Here is a 14,582-nt window from a genome sequence, read left to right as displayed (position 1 = left end):
TCTTGGTACTGATTTCTCAGGATCTATGCACCCAAACTGCGTGAAAATGTAATCACACGTCAGTTCTAGTATAATATCTTTGTCCAATGAATACTCGTGTATCGTCTGCATTTCTTCTTGGTGTAGCAATTTTAATGGCCAGTAGTGTATATCACTTATTTGATCAATATCTGTATTATCTATCATGGCACATGTATCACCACTATTAATTTCCATTTTCATCATATTCCTGGAGCATTTTGTACTCCGTATGGTAAATTATTTAACTTCCATGTCAATTCCAAGGCCATCATTGACCAAGTATTTTAGGCTGCCCACAGACAACACCAGTAGTCTCAATAACTGGTGGTTGAACATTATAAATAATTAGGATTTGTTTCACATTTCATGAAGATATATGTATATTGCAGGATAAAGTTCTGACACTGGGTCAAAGGTCTTACACAAACTGTGACAAACCATCTTAAATGAGTGGAGAGATTGTCACTACGGGACTGAGCCAAAGTAGTTTGGGCAAGAAAAAAGATTTTCTTGATTTGTGACTGCAAAATTTCAAAACAATAGCACTTGTGCCACTAACAACATGATGGCAATTTCAAGTATGTAATGACTATTGCAAATCTTATGGCAATGTTCATTGGTGTAGTTCCAATTGAGGCATAGAAATTACAGTTAAGAAGAGAGGAGTATTGCTATAGAAATGACCCCGATGTATTATTAGATAGGTTTCCATGCTCACATAGTTGAATGCCAATCATATTCTCAAACTCCTTTCCACCTATACAACTTTCACTACTTCATTGATAAGTTTACACATATTTCAGAATAATCAAATGGTGTCATCTCATTAATAGGTAAGGTCAGGTTAACTTATTTCCATTATCATTGCATGTTACATTTTAAACAGACTGACTTGTTTGTTGTTTTTGTTGTTGTAGATTTATCATGATTTGCTTATGGGATTAAATTTTGTGGCATGTTATACAAGTGAAATATTTTGGCTTTGGTGATAATAGCTACTGAAAATTCCATACCTTTGTTCTACATAAAGATAGAAAGTGTCAATATTTGTTTTGGCCTCATATGACATCTAAAACATACCATTTTAATATTGGTTAGATATATTCTACAAACCTCTTTCTATTGTGTCAGGATCTCAGTAACTTCAAAATCAATTCCCTTTAGATCCTATTTTTATGAATGATTTGCTGCTGCAGTGAAAGTTTGCTTCTGTTTGTAGCATTTACTTGATAGTGATTTGTGATATTTTATCATTTATCCCCAACTTCAAAAAGGATTCAATTATGTTTTACATATAGAAATGTCTAATTGTACCTGCTTGAGGAATGAGTAGTACTGAATAGATGTCAATGATATTGGCATGAGAGATGTGTGAAACATGCATTTTATTATTTAGCAGTATATGTAAAGTATGGCATTTTTATTTTAAATGTTTGTTGAATATTTTTGTTTCATATTTATGTTGCATGTTCAGTTTGATCGGGCAAGTTCCATTAGGTACAGTTCTCGAAGAGCAAGAACTTTAGAATCGTTAGCTTCACTTTATGAGGTAAGTATCCCTCATGTTATTTATGTAATTTGTCTTATCCTGAGATTAATATAATTATTGTTAGCTACAGTAAAGAGTATAAAATTGTAGCTTTCTGATTGTGTTTGTTTCTTTTAAGGAAGAGGACCTGCGTCAGACTCTGGAGGAAAGTGCTCGTCTTCAAAGAACTTACGAGAAATATATTGATCTTACCATTATAAATGAAGACTTTGATGGTACATTCCGAAAGGTTATTGAAGCACTGGAAGTCCTGAGCACAGAACATCAGTGGGTACCAGTAAACTGGGTGTACTGAAGTATAAAGTATCTGTAATTTCAGAATTTCTTGTTTTCGTCTGTTTTTATTGCTCATACAAACCATTTTGATTGTTAATTTGAGCAAAGTTACACTTGACCTGTTGTAAAACAAGAAAACATTTCGAGAATGTTTGGTGCTTGTTAGTAACAGTGCTTGTGGACAAACATCCAAATGCCTGACATTGTTCAGAATGGTCTGAGAATCTCAGCACCTTTATAAGCAAGATAAGTTATTTGCAAGTGTATTGTAGGGGACGGAATATGACATGAAGTGTGTCTCTGGTTTCATTCCCTTTTTATTTTGTTCATATACTGCCACATTATTTTAAATTGAAAATATAATTTTTTTTTTTTTTTTTTTCGTATTATTGCATTACACTAGTGTCTAAGGTAAGTTTCGTTTTCTGTTATTTGATGTGTGCATAAATTTGTCAGAGTTAAATGCTGTGGTTGTGTGCACCTTCTAAAAGAAAATGGTCTTTCCATGTCACTGACATTTAACCTTTTAGTAACTCCTAAAACAATTAAAACTATGACCTGAGCCAGGAATCCAGATATGTAAAGTTTGTTCAGTTGGTAGAAATTTGCCTGTGAAAGGTGAAAATAGATCTAGTCCTGGTCTGGTACACAGTTTTAATCTCTGTAGATAGTACCATTACGGCACATACTCCACTGCAGAGTGAAACATTCTTTAACTGTAATGTACTTACCTTGCAATGAACAATAATGTTTACAGTTGTGATATTAAAATTGTTGTAAAATTGTTCTTTTGTGAAATTGCTCTTTTGTGAAATTGCTCTTACAGCTTACTTTTTAACACTTCCTTGTTGACAAAAAGGTGTGTCTGAGTCTGACCCATTCTTGACATGAAATTGTAGTGGCACATGTATATCTTTTGATTTGTAATCACACAAGATGTTCATGCACATTGTCTGACATTTAAGTTGCACATAAGCAAATGTGTTCATATGAAAATAAAATTATAAAGTATTCATTCATAAGATCTCTGACTATGTATTATTATATGACATGGCTTTCTGCTTGTTCACATATGTTTATCACTTATAACGAGAGTTAATAATTTCATAAAAGGGATCATTTTTCCCAATAGTTTTTATCAAATTTGTGATGTGATACATGCCATCAATTGAAACATTCCATCGCTGTGATATTCATTTCTAGATTTTTTGTAAGATTAAAATGAAGTTTTTTAAGAAAAGTATAACTTATAGTGTCTTTCATCATACTGTTGCTGCATTTTATTTTTATGCACAAAAGATGTTGCAGTGTTTTGTGTGTTGCTCATCTACTGATACTGAAGAAAATTAATAATTTTGTTGTGTGTGTCATTGTTTTCAGATATTTTTATTTTATGATTTTGTATAGTTTGTCATTTAGAACACACACATAATCTATTACTCATCTACTTAGGTACAGTCTTTCGTTCCTTTTACCAAAAGAGAAGAGGAGTTGAGAATAGTTTGCACATTGCTATTTTTATTTGTTGAATATGTATTACTTGAAAACTATTTGCGTCTGTAGATGTAGAAACAGTAGAAACTAACCCGTCCATGTGTTCAGGGAGAAAAATAGTATTGAAGGTAATGTATTTTATGTGCTTCATTGAAGTGATGTTGTTAAGCAGCTACATGTACTGTTTTAAAATTACATTAAAAGACATGTTTTATGTAAATTATAGCAGAGCTGTATACTGCAAAAACTGTTCTTATATATATTTAAAATGTCAAATAAAAGTACTTTACATTTTTATCTACTTCTTTTTATTCCAATATAGTAGACATCCCAAAAAGATTATTTCTCCTGTTTTCTATATGTCAATAAGAGGAGAGGAATGGTGGAATAGGCAAAGCTAATCATTAGCACTTAGTGAAGTTCTGATTTCCGTGTGTGTGCAGGGAGGAGGAAGGGGTGTGTAGCAGTGAGTGCATTCATCCTCTAATAGGGAAAACAAATGTTTATAAACTAAATTACCATGCTTCAGTTCATATCAAGTGTAGCCTTGTATCACTGAATGCCTGAACTACATGAAGAGTAGTTATCTTCATTGACTACATGGTTAGTATTTCAGGGGCTGATGATTTTTTAGTGTTAACAGAGGGACAATATGTATAGCAGGTACTTAAGTGTATGGGAAGCTCTTGCTGTTTATCAGACAAAAGGGTAGATAAAAAGTAAAGCTGCAGTGTAGTCACTGTGAGCATTCATCATTAGCAGTGTCAGCATTACTTTTTCTCCATGCATTAAAGGGTTACATATTCTACCATGTATTCTAATTTTTTAATTTAAACATTGTTCACTGATCTGTGCTGCTTATTTAACCAAGTGGTAGTAACAACTGAATGAGTAAAGGGAGTCGCTCACCATGCAGACATAGCGTTCTGCAGTGGATAAACCCACAACCAAGAAGATGAATAATACACGTTATTTTGAATGCGTTTTCTTTTTACCACACACCGGTGCTTTCTCTCCTCTCTACAACATAAGTTTTCCCTGTGTTTCATTTGTAGAAACATAAGTTTATTGATACCATTGTTTATGTTAAACTTGCGGTTCCATAACCATTTAGGCAGTGGTATTATCCACATATAATACTAACCACATTGTATTTCATTAATTCTGTTCCAGCTGCTACGTATATGATCAGTAAAAATAGATGTCATGTGACTAGGGCATCCTGTTGGGTAGACCGTTCGCCGGGTGCAATCTTTCGATTTGACGCCACTTCGGTGACTTGCGTGTCGATGGGGATGAAGTGATGATGATTAGGACAACACAACACCCAGTCCCTGAATGGAGAAAACCTCTGACCCAGCTTGGAACTGAACCCGGGCCCTTAGGATTGACATTCTGTCACGCTGACCACTCAGCTCCTGGGGGCCGACACATGATCAGTGAAATAGTATTGTCAATAATTATACTGTGTTACTTCTAGTTTACACTGAAAGTCAAAGTTACAATTAAACATTAGAAAATTGATTCTGGTATTTTCAGAAGTTTCTAACTCTCACATCTAAGAAAAATTAATTAAAATCCTCAACTTCATTGTAACAACTGCTGAATTGTTGGGGAAAGAACTGATGACTCAATTGCAATTGCATTACAATATAGTACATCTCATTATCTGGTAAAAAATTTGTGTTGACTCAAAATCCACATTAACCTTGTTAATTTCAAATTGATAGTCACCCTTTTTACTTTTCAAATATGATTCATATTAGGACACATACATATATAGAACTCTCTTCCCTACAATGTTTTTTGATACTTCATTTAACGTAAGATGCCTCAAACCTTACACATTCGACACATCCATCCTATTGTTTCTAATTTTGAGTAGTTATTCGTATTATGTAAGAAGTTTTACCTACCATTAAGGTATATCTTGATTTGTCCATTTTGATACACCATACTTACCAGAGTAGAAATGGAATGATTGTGTGGCATAATTGGTAAAGAACCCTGTCTGGGATTGTTTGGCTGCATGATGCAAATTATTTATTTGATACATCTTCAACAACTTGCTCATTGATGAAGATGAAATGAAACAGGACAACACAAACGCCCAGCCTCCAAGTGAAGATAATCTCTGACCAGACCACTAATTGAACCCAGGACCTTGTGATCTAGTAGCAGTAGCACTAACCAGTAGACCCTGAGCTCTAAATATAAGACGAGAACACCCCCCCCCCCCCCCCTACCCTCCTTCTTTAATAACACATTCTGGATGATCAAAATTACAAACAGTTTTATCAGTATAAAGTTTCTACCTAAATAAGTTAGCATTATGCCATTTCAAAATCAAAACTCGTAAACTTGTACCATTTCTTGTATGTGTAGATTTTGATAATGATAATATAAGGGGAAATAAAATAAACGAAAGCTGGCCGCTGTGGCCGAGCGGTTCTAGGCACTTCAGTCCGGATCCACGCTGCTGCTACAGTCGCAGGTTCGAATGCTGCCTCGGGCATGGATGTGTGTGATGTCCTTATGTTAGTTAGGTTTAAGTAGTTCTAAGTCTAGGGGACTGATGACCTCAGATGTTAAGTCCAATAGTGCTTAGAGCCATTTGAACCAGTTTTTAAAATAAACGAAAGAAATATTTTACATTAATTATTATCTTCACTTCCTTATTTGCTTACTATCTAAGCCAGTTGTTGTGGTATCATTATTTTTAACTATCACCATCACCATCAGGACTCACTATCTTCATTTGTAAGCCTACTTGCGTCTCTTCCTTCCTGACACTTCTCTCACACTATCTCACCTTTTAAGTCATCAAAAGCATTGTATATGCAGCACTTTTTGAATCATTTTATGATAGATTCACTTGAGATTTTGTCCCAGGCAGTAACGATCCACTGGCCCAGCATGAATACAGAGGGTTACTGTAACTTCTTGCCTGGACAGAGGGCATGGCGTCCTTGAGGAAGCCATTCATTATAAAGCTGTTGTAGTTGAGCCTTAACGGGCTGTGCACAACAGAATCCATTACTTCAAGTGGTGAGGTAATGCTGCCAGAATTATCATCAGGTTGTGTTGTTCTTTTTGCTATCAGATCCTTAACTTCCTCCTGAAAGAGGCATCCCCTGAAAGAGTCCAGCACCACATTTTCCTTTTCGTAAGCAAATAACCTGGTATTCTATTCAAACAACCTTCAACCAGTCTAGATTCAGGTCATTTGTCATCCACCCCTTGTCATGCATCTGAAGAGAAGTCCTCTTGGCAGTTTTTCTTTTAGTAGGGTTTTCGTTTTCAGAGAGGATGATGGATGGGAAAAAGTTAACAAAGGATGAATAAGAAATTTAATTATTTCCTAAAAATATCTCTATAACAAAATGTATATTCTTTTCCTGTACATTGGATCAGGAACACTGCAGTGAAAACCAAGAGAGAGAGACCAAAATTTGAGATCAAAGTACCTTGTGCCTAGAAGAATACTGGTTTTATACACCAGTGTAGCACTTCATGTGTGTTTCACACAAAAAATTGTACTAAAAGTGATGTGTCTTGGGAACTTTACTCTAATTTGATGTATCACTAAATCTGTATATTTTTGTAATATGCAACTGCAAATACAAAAACCACCAAATATGCTGTGTTAGCTTCATAAACACTGAAATCAACATGGTGACTGCTCAGTTTGCTTCTGTTCACAGCACAGGACACATCAGTGAGGTGTCACACACTGAATAAAGGGTGTAATAGAATTACATTTTATAAATTTGGGAGACTGTAGAGAAGGAAATTTTCGAAGTTTTGATGTAACTGCAAATGTAGAATAAATTTCCAGCGGCCAGTACTGGGCTGTTGAAAATACATGCATTACCTGTATTAAAATGTAAAAGGTGAGTTTCTCAGGGAACATTTTCAGCTGAAATTCTTGGACGTCACCGTATTAAACACCATGTATTATCAGATCACTTGAATGGTGCATAGTATATGAACTTTCTGGACACTGCTTACCTGAACTTCTGATGGATGTTCCCATGCAAATGTTCACTAGTTTGTGGTTTCTGAAGGATGGTGCTCCAGCGCACTTTGATTATCGGGCCAGGGCATATCTCACAGACAACTTCAGGCAGAGAGCAATTGGAAGGGGATGCCAAGCCCTTGGCCTGTGCACTGTCCTGATCTCCCCCCTCTTGAATTCTTCATCTGGTGTTATAAAGAGTTCTGTATGTACTCAACATCAGTATGAAGAGTGCCTGATCTTATTGAGCACATCTTTACAGTATTCGATACCATCAGAGAGAAGTGTGAAACCTTGCACAGAACAAGAGAAAAGATGGTTCATCATTGCACATTATGTAATGAAACAATGGAAAAATGAGGATGGAATGTAACGGTATTACGAGAAGGTTAGATGCTACTCATCATACAGTGGAGATGCTCAGGGTAAGGATGGGGGATGGTAAAGCATTGCTGCGGGATCATGCAGGTACAAGGTGGAGAGAGGATGGGCAGCTGGCTGTAGTTGATACATTAGATGGAGGGGGGGGGGGGGGGGGAGCGGACAAGGAGAGAAGTGGTGGAATAGAGGACTGTGAAGTACTGGAATGGGAACAGGGAGGAGCTAGATGGGTAAGGACAGTGAATAACGAATGAAGTTTGAGGCCTGGAGGATTAGGAAATATAGGATATATTGCAGATAGAGTTCGCACCTGCCCAATTCAGAAAAGCTGGTATTGGTGGGAAGGATCCAGGTGCCACAGGGTGTGGAACAGTCACTGAAATGACTTCAAAGTATGCAGTTTGAGTGATAAACCACATTAAATATCTTTCTAAAATGAGTCAGTCGTAGAAAAGTTTGTTTTTCTGAAGTGTCAAGAAATGCTAAATCAGCATGTGAAACCTTTAATCCAAAAAGAACTTAATTTAATGTAGTGAGATAGTTGTAACCAAGACTTACAGGGGACTACTAGCAGTTTTGCAAATTTCTTACTGTGTTGTCAAAAAGGCACGGATCAAATGCTATGCACAAAAATTAAAGCAATGTCAATGTGAAGTACTAGTTGTCATGAAATGAATAAAATCCAAAAGGCAAATGATATTCAACTCCTTGATAATTAGAGCCTGGATTTTTATGTAATATCAACATGCAAAATATATACATAAGAAATGTATATATAAGGAAAATTGTTGAAATATATAAGAAAATATGTAACTGCACAAAAATATTTAATACGACTTTTAACATAAAACAATTTTATTTGAAGTACATTCCTGCATTACATCATAGCTTACTGTGTTGTCTTAATATGCACTTAAATGTACCAGAAATATGAAAAGTTCATTAAGAAGGTACATTTTACATTGTTGTTGTTGTGGCCTTCAGTCCGAAGACTGGTTTGATGCAACTCTCCAAGCTAGTCTATCCTGTGCAAGCCTCTTCATTTCCGAACAGTTACTGCAACCTACATCCATTTGAATCTGCTTCCTGAGTTCAAGCATTGGTCCCCTTTCAAATTTTTGCCTCCCAAAATTTCTTTCCATACCAAATTGATGGTTTCTTGATGTCTCAGGATATGCCCTATCGACCAATCCCTTCTTTTTGTAAGCTTGTGCCAGAAATTTCTTTTCTCCCCAATTCTATTCAGTACCTCCTCATTACAGGATCAGTACTTCATTTTTATTGTGTAGTCTATACTGAACTAATAAATGAAGATCATTTACAATCACATCTGTGTACTAAAACCGCCTTCCTCAATGTACTATGATTCTGTACCTTACCTTTAGTTCTGAAGCACAATGAACAGCTAGGTACAGTACTTCTCCAAATTCCCTGCAGTCACTGAATGTTACTGATTAGAATAAATTTTTTGTCAGAGGAAAATGATGTCTTCAAATCACAAGAAATTGATGTTGCAAATTTGGGAAATGAAGCATTCCTGGAGATGTGTTCACTGAAGCATTTTCTGTTCTGATTTTAGCTTCAGTACTGAAATAGAAGAGTCTCTTGGAAATTAATCAATCACAGATTACACAGTTTCAAAATGTTCATTATGAAACTGACAGCTACAACCTATGTATCCCAACTTGTTTGGACAAGCTCAGGTGGCAACGCTACTTTTGGCAGCAGTTCTCTAAGAGTGGCGCATGGTGTGGGGCTTTGTCAAACACTTTCTTGGTGTATGGAATAATTTTATTTACTTCTGGATAACAGCCACACACACCTCAGTGATATGTTCGGTGCATTGGTAAAACAAGTGAAGTGGATTAAATGAGGATAGAATACATCTGAGGGCTGTTGCTACTTTCAGCATGGTGACTGCACCATCTGAATACATAACAAGAACTTGTTCTTCTTGAATTCCCTCAGGCCACAGCACAGATTGCAACTCATAAAACTGATTACTGTCAAGTGATTTGTGCTTTCCAATATTTTGCAGGAAATCAATAATGGCTTTGATGGTTCTTCTCCATTGAATTTTCAACAATGAGATTTCCAATGAAACATCCAGCTACCTCCCTTGTTTCATCAACCAATATTGATATGTGGTGGTTAAATAGTGCTGCATATTTTTTCCTTATTATCAGGAATGTGTTGGCCACAGCACTTTTGTAGAAATGCGAGATATACACACACTTTAAGTTTGTACCATAGAGTATTCCGCTGGCAGTCGGTTATCATGTGCCAATGTGCTACAGCACATGATAAATATCTCACTAAAATTATGCCCTTTCTCTTTGAATACAAGTCAGAATGCACACTAAATAACACTGTTTCTCTTCAAATGCAAGCCAGAATACATACTAAAACTAGGAAGTTTCTTTTTGAATGCATGCTGCTATGCAAATAAAATGGACGAAAACGATCACTGAAAGAAGGGTCACAGCTGTCTGTTTTCAATTGTTCATGCTCTGAATCACATCATCTATTCCAGCACTATGAGTGCTACATTGCCCACAGCACCAGGTCAATATTTTTCTTTGAAAGTGCTTGTAATACACTATGCAAGTGTAGAGTATGAGGATTTTTTTAGGGGTAGGTGATGTAATGGGGTTGCAGCCAAATGGTTAAGTCCACTGATTGACAGTTCTTCGGCTCTGATTCGATTCCCATTCCTACCATGATTTTCTTAAGATTTTATTTTATGCCTCATAATGTTAAACAATGCATTACAAAATTTAAATATATTTAAACAATTCAATTTATGTATGTAGAATTAATATATTCAATTTAGTTATGATTACTACCCTTGCAAGTCAGAAGACTGTAGATGATGGTAAATAAGAGTGAGTGTACAAAGAAATTGAATATGAAAATGTCTTCTGTAGATGGTATGCTACACAGGCCCTTTTCCAGCACCTCTTTGAAGGAGAAAGTGAGATGTAAAGGGTTAGGTAGATCTACTACAAATGTAAATCTAACAAAAGGAGGCTGTGGCATGAGGCTCAGTAGTTTGGCTCAAACTATGTGAGGAGAAGCATGTATATATCCCTTTCAAGTTCCTTGAATGTTTCACCTGAGTGAGCGGTAGGAAAAGGGGGATTCTGAGCAGAGTTCACATATAGGCATGGTGAAACATACTGAATGGCAAGTTGTGGGCGCAGCTTTGATTACCACTGCTGCCATATTTTTTTTTATTCTGATAATGTTAAACAATCAGTTAAAAAAATTAAATATATTTAAACAGTTCAATTAATACACACACAATTATTATATTCAATTTAGTTATGATTAGTACCTCTGTAAGTCCAAAGTGTTTAGGCCACCACATTGTAGCACATTGGTAAAATTTTGCACAAGCTGCCACTGGAATGTTCTCAGGAACCGTAGCACAGCACATACAACAGGAAAACTAGTTTTTCGAATTTGGAGTCATTTGCGTCTGTGACAATAACATTTGCTTCTTAGGCAATTGTACTGCTTTATTCTTTGTGTGCACACGGTACTGAGTCAAATGATTTGCGGAAATCATAAAAGACTGCCTTGATCCAAAACTATCAGTATGCCATGTGAGAGAAGTGCGAGTTTGGTTTCAAATGACTGATGTTTTCTTAATCCGTGCTGGTTGACATGGAGGAGGTCACTCTATTTGAGTTCACAGTATGTTCTAAGATTGTATAACAAATTTATTATAGGATATTAGATGGTAGTTTTCTCAATCACTTCTACCACCCTTCTTGTAAACAGATATGACCTATCATTTCTTCAAACTACTGGGCACAGTTCTTTGTTTGACAGATCTACCATAGATTTTATTTAAAAGAAGACTTAACTCAGCTGCAAATTCAATATAGCACCTGATAGGGATTCCAGTTGGCCCTGGAGATTTGTTCAATTTTAATAATTTCAACTGTTTCCTAACACTACTGACTCAAATATCTATCTCACTTATCTTTTCAGTGGCACAAGAATTAAATTGGGGCTGTTCTCCTGAGTTTTCCTTTGTAAAACAGAAAACAGTTAAGCTTTTCTGCTCATGTTTTCCTACCCTCAATTTCAGTTCGTACCTCATCCATGAGTGATTGGACACTAACTTTGGTGCCACAAACAGCATTTACTACATATGGCCAGAATTTCTTTAGATTGTGTGAAAGATCATTTGACAAAACTCTGCTATGGTACTAACTGAAGGCTTCATGCACTGTTTGCTCGACAGCCAAACATGTTTCAGTCAGGATCTCTTTATTAATAGTCCTATGTTTTTTTTTATGCCTATTATGCAGTTGTCTCTGTTTCTTTAGAAGGTTCTTTATGATGATGATGGAGAGTCCATCTCATTATGAATTGTTCTGCTAGGTACACATCTATTCAGTGCATGGCCATCTATTGTTTTAAACTTGAGCCATAGGTCCTCCACATACTTTTGCCCTGTGCTAAAAGTTTCAAGTTTCTCACTGAGATATGACACTATTGCTTTTTTATGTAGGTTATTGAACAAATATGTCTTTCTATTTGTTTTAGTTGCCCTTTGTACTTTGGTAATCATTGTTGCCTTAATTGTGTCATGGTCACTGTTACCAGTTTTGATGAGGACATCCTCAAAGAAGTCAGGTATGTTTGCTGCCATTAGATCTAAAATATTTTCATCGTGAGTGGAGTTCTGAACCATTTGCTCTAGGTAGTTTTCAGAGAGGGCATTTAGTAATGTTTCACAAGGTGTCTTGTCACACCGGCCACTAACAAAACTGTTGTTTTCCCAATTGATTGCTGGGTGATTAAAATCTCCTCTGATTATTATGGTATGACTGGGGAACTTAAGTATAAGTGAACTGAGATTACATCTAAGGTTTTTGGATATCAGGAGTTGAGTCTGATGGTTGATAGAAGGATCCAATTACAATTTTTATTCCACACAAAGACAACTTTCTCGTGATGTGACCAACACTGTCATGAGGTAGTGCATCCAGACCGAGGAAACATTCTTATGCAACTCTAGAAAACAGACAGATACATAAAATCACAAAATTAGCACTACGTATGAAGTTTTTGATACATAAAAATTGTTATCACTTTCTGGAGTGGCAGCTTTTATAATAAAGAAAAATCTTCCATCATAACAATGGGCACTAAGCAACATAATTACATACGTACAAAAAAACATGAATATCAGGAAAATCTTACATGAATAATTTGTTGTCTTGTCAATATGCCTCAAACATAAACATTGAAATAAAATATACAATGCACTGACCTCTGCTGTGGCACCAGTTGCCAACAGCAAAGCAAAACAATGAATAAAGTCTGTCAAATAAATAGGTATCGTACACTGAGATACATTACGATCATTTATGGTAAATCTAGTGCTATTTACATTCTGCACATATGATAGAAGCAATGAAAAAATGTGTGCCTCTGATGTGAACATATGATGCTGAAGTTCGATCAAATTGAACTTTGTGTAAACACTCTGAGTGTATTAAGCTATGACTGGTGTGCTATAATTCATCAGAATGCCTTGATCCACAAACTGTTCCTTGCAATGTCCTTAGGGAACCTACGTATCATAAACATAGAAGTTTGAAGCCAGTGAGCATAAACACCAAAATAAATAGTCTATACTGAAACCAAAAGTATAATTTTAGCTAAAGTGTTTAGCTAAAATAATAACTGCAAACTTTCCATTTCTGTTGGTGCATCCTTCAGCAACAACTAACCATTTTTACACTAATTTACATTTATATTTCAATGAATAACTCTACAACACACACAAGTCAATGTTTTGGTCTTCACATTATGGCCGAGTATATAAGTCAGTGCCTTCGCATTTACAGCATTAGGGCATCTCCAAAGATTCTAACCTCCTTGCTCTTTACCACATGCAATAATGGCTACTACAATGTGTTAACTGTAAGCTGGCCGATACAAGAAGGGGGAGAGGGGGTTCGAGGAGTAGAGGAAGCAACTGGCTCCCAGCTCAATGACTGCCATGGTGTGCGAAGCCGTGGGGAGGGGGGAACAGGCCCCAAGCCCTCCCTGCTTCCTGCAGTGTAGATACCTTTTTTTTAGCTTTACCTGTGGTTCATATTTCCACAAAAGCAGTCTTGCAAGGAGCTGCAGATCACTTAAATATTGTTCATAATCAAAACTGAAATTGCCCTATGTATTGTCATGTTCAATAAAGATCCTAACTGCAACAAGTATGTACACTTATTACCAGGAAAAGGAACAGTATGACACAGAATGAAGTACAACACAGTAACAATGACTACTGTACATAGTACTGTCAGCTAGATAACATTGGCTGCAGTCATAAACAAATGAAGAGTGGAAATTACAAACATTCTAAGTGCCAAACACATAGCACTGTCAGCTAGATAACATTGGCTGCAGCCATAAATGAATGAAGAGTGGAAATGACAAGCACCCTAAGCGCCAAACCTCACATTTGCAGAAGACTCAAGAAACAATGTGTGTCTTCTCATACCTAACTTATTTGTATCCTAAAACTTGAGAACGAATTCTGATACCACAGAATTTTGCTGTTTACCACATGACTGCAAGAAATAATGAGATGTGGTTCTAAGTGCCAATACTAAAATTTTCGTTTGAAGTTTCATGAACACTGGAGCACTACATTTTATTTAAGATAATGCTCATGTGGAAATACAGCAGTAATATTTTAACTAGTAGATCTGTAGTCATCAAAAACTATTTCTTGTATCTTTTAAATATTTTACAAGAAAATAACAAAATTAAATTCAAGAAAAAATCTCTTGGCATTAACTTCTTTTTCTTACACAACAT

General features: G+C 36.0%; 1 protein-coding gene across 5 annotated transcripts in view; it reads left to right on the top strand.

Moving 5' to 3' along the window:
* The window catches only part of LOC126161793 (protein PALS2), a 360,405-nt gene extending 356,768 nt beyond the window's left edge, over positions 1-3,637 (top strand). For all 5 annotated transcript variants that reach the window (XM_049917873.1, XM_049917870.1, XM_049917872.1 and 2 more), the window contains 2 exons: positions 1,496-1,570; positions 1,689-3,637. In XM_049917873.1, coding sequence (XP_049773830.1) covers positions 1,496-1,570; positions 1,689-1,865 — 252 coding nt within the window. In that variant the 3' untranslated portion in view covers positions 1,866-3,637. The remainder of the gene's footprint in view (positions 1-1,495; positions 1,571-1,688) is intronic.
* Positions 3,638-14,582: the final 10,945 nt, after the last annotated feature.

The sequence above is a fragment of the Schistocerca cancellata genome, chromosome 2 (genome assembly GCF_023864275.1).
Source record: "Schistocerca cancellata isolate TAMUIC-IGC-003103 chromosome 2, iqSchCanc2.1, whole genome shotgun sequence".
Taxonomy (NCBI): domain Eukaryota; kingdom Metazoa; phylum Arthropoda; class Insecta; order Orthoptera; family Acrididae; genus Schistocerca; species Schistocerca cancellata.
The sequence above is the reverse complement of the archived record's forward strand: the minus strand, read 5'-3'. Positions and strand labels throughout refer to the sequence as shown.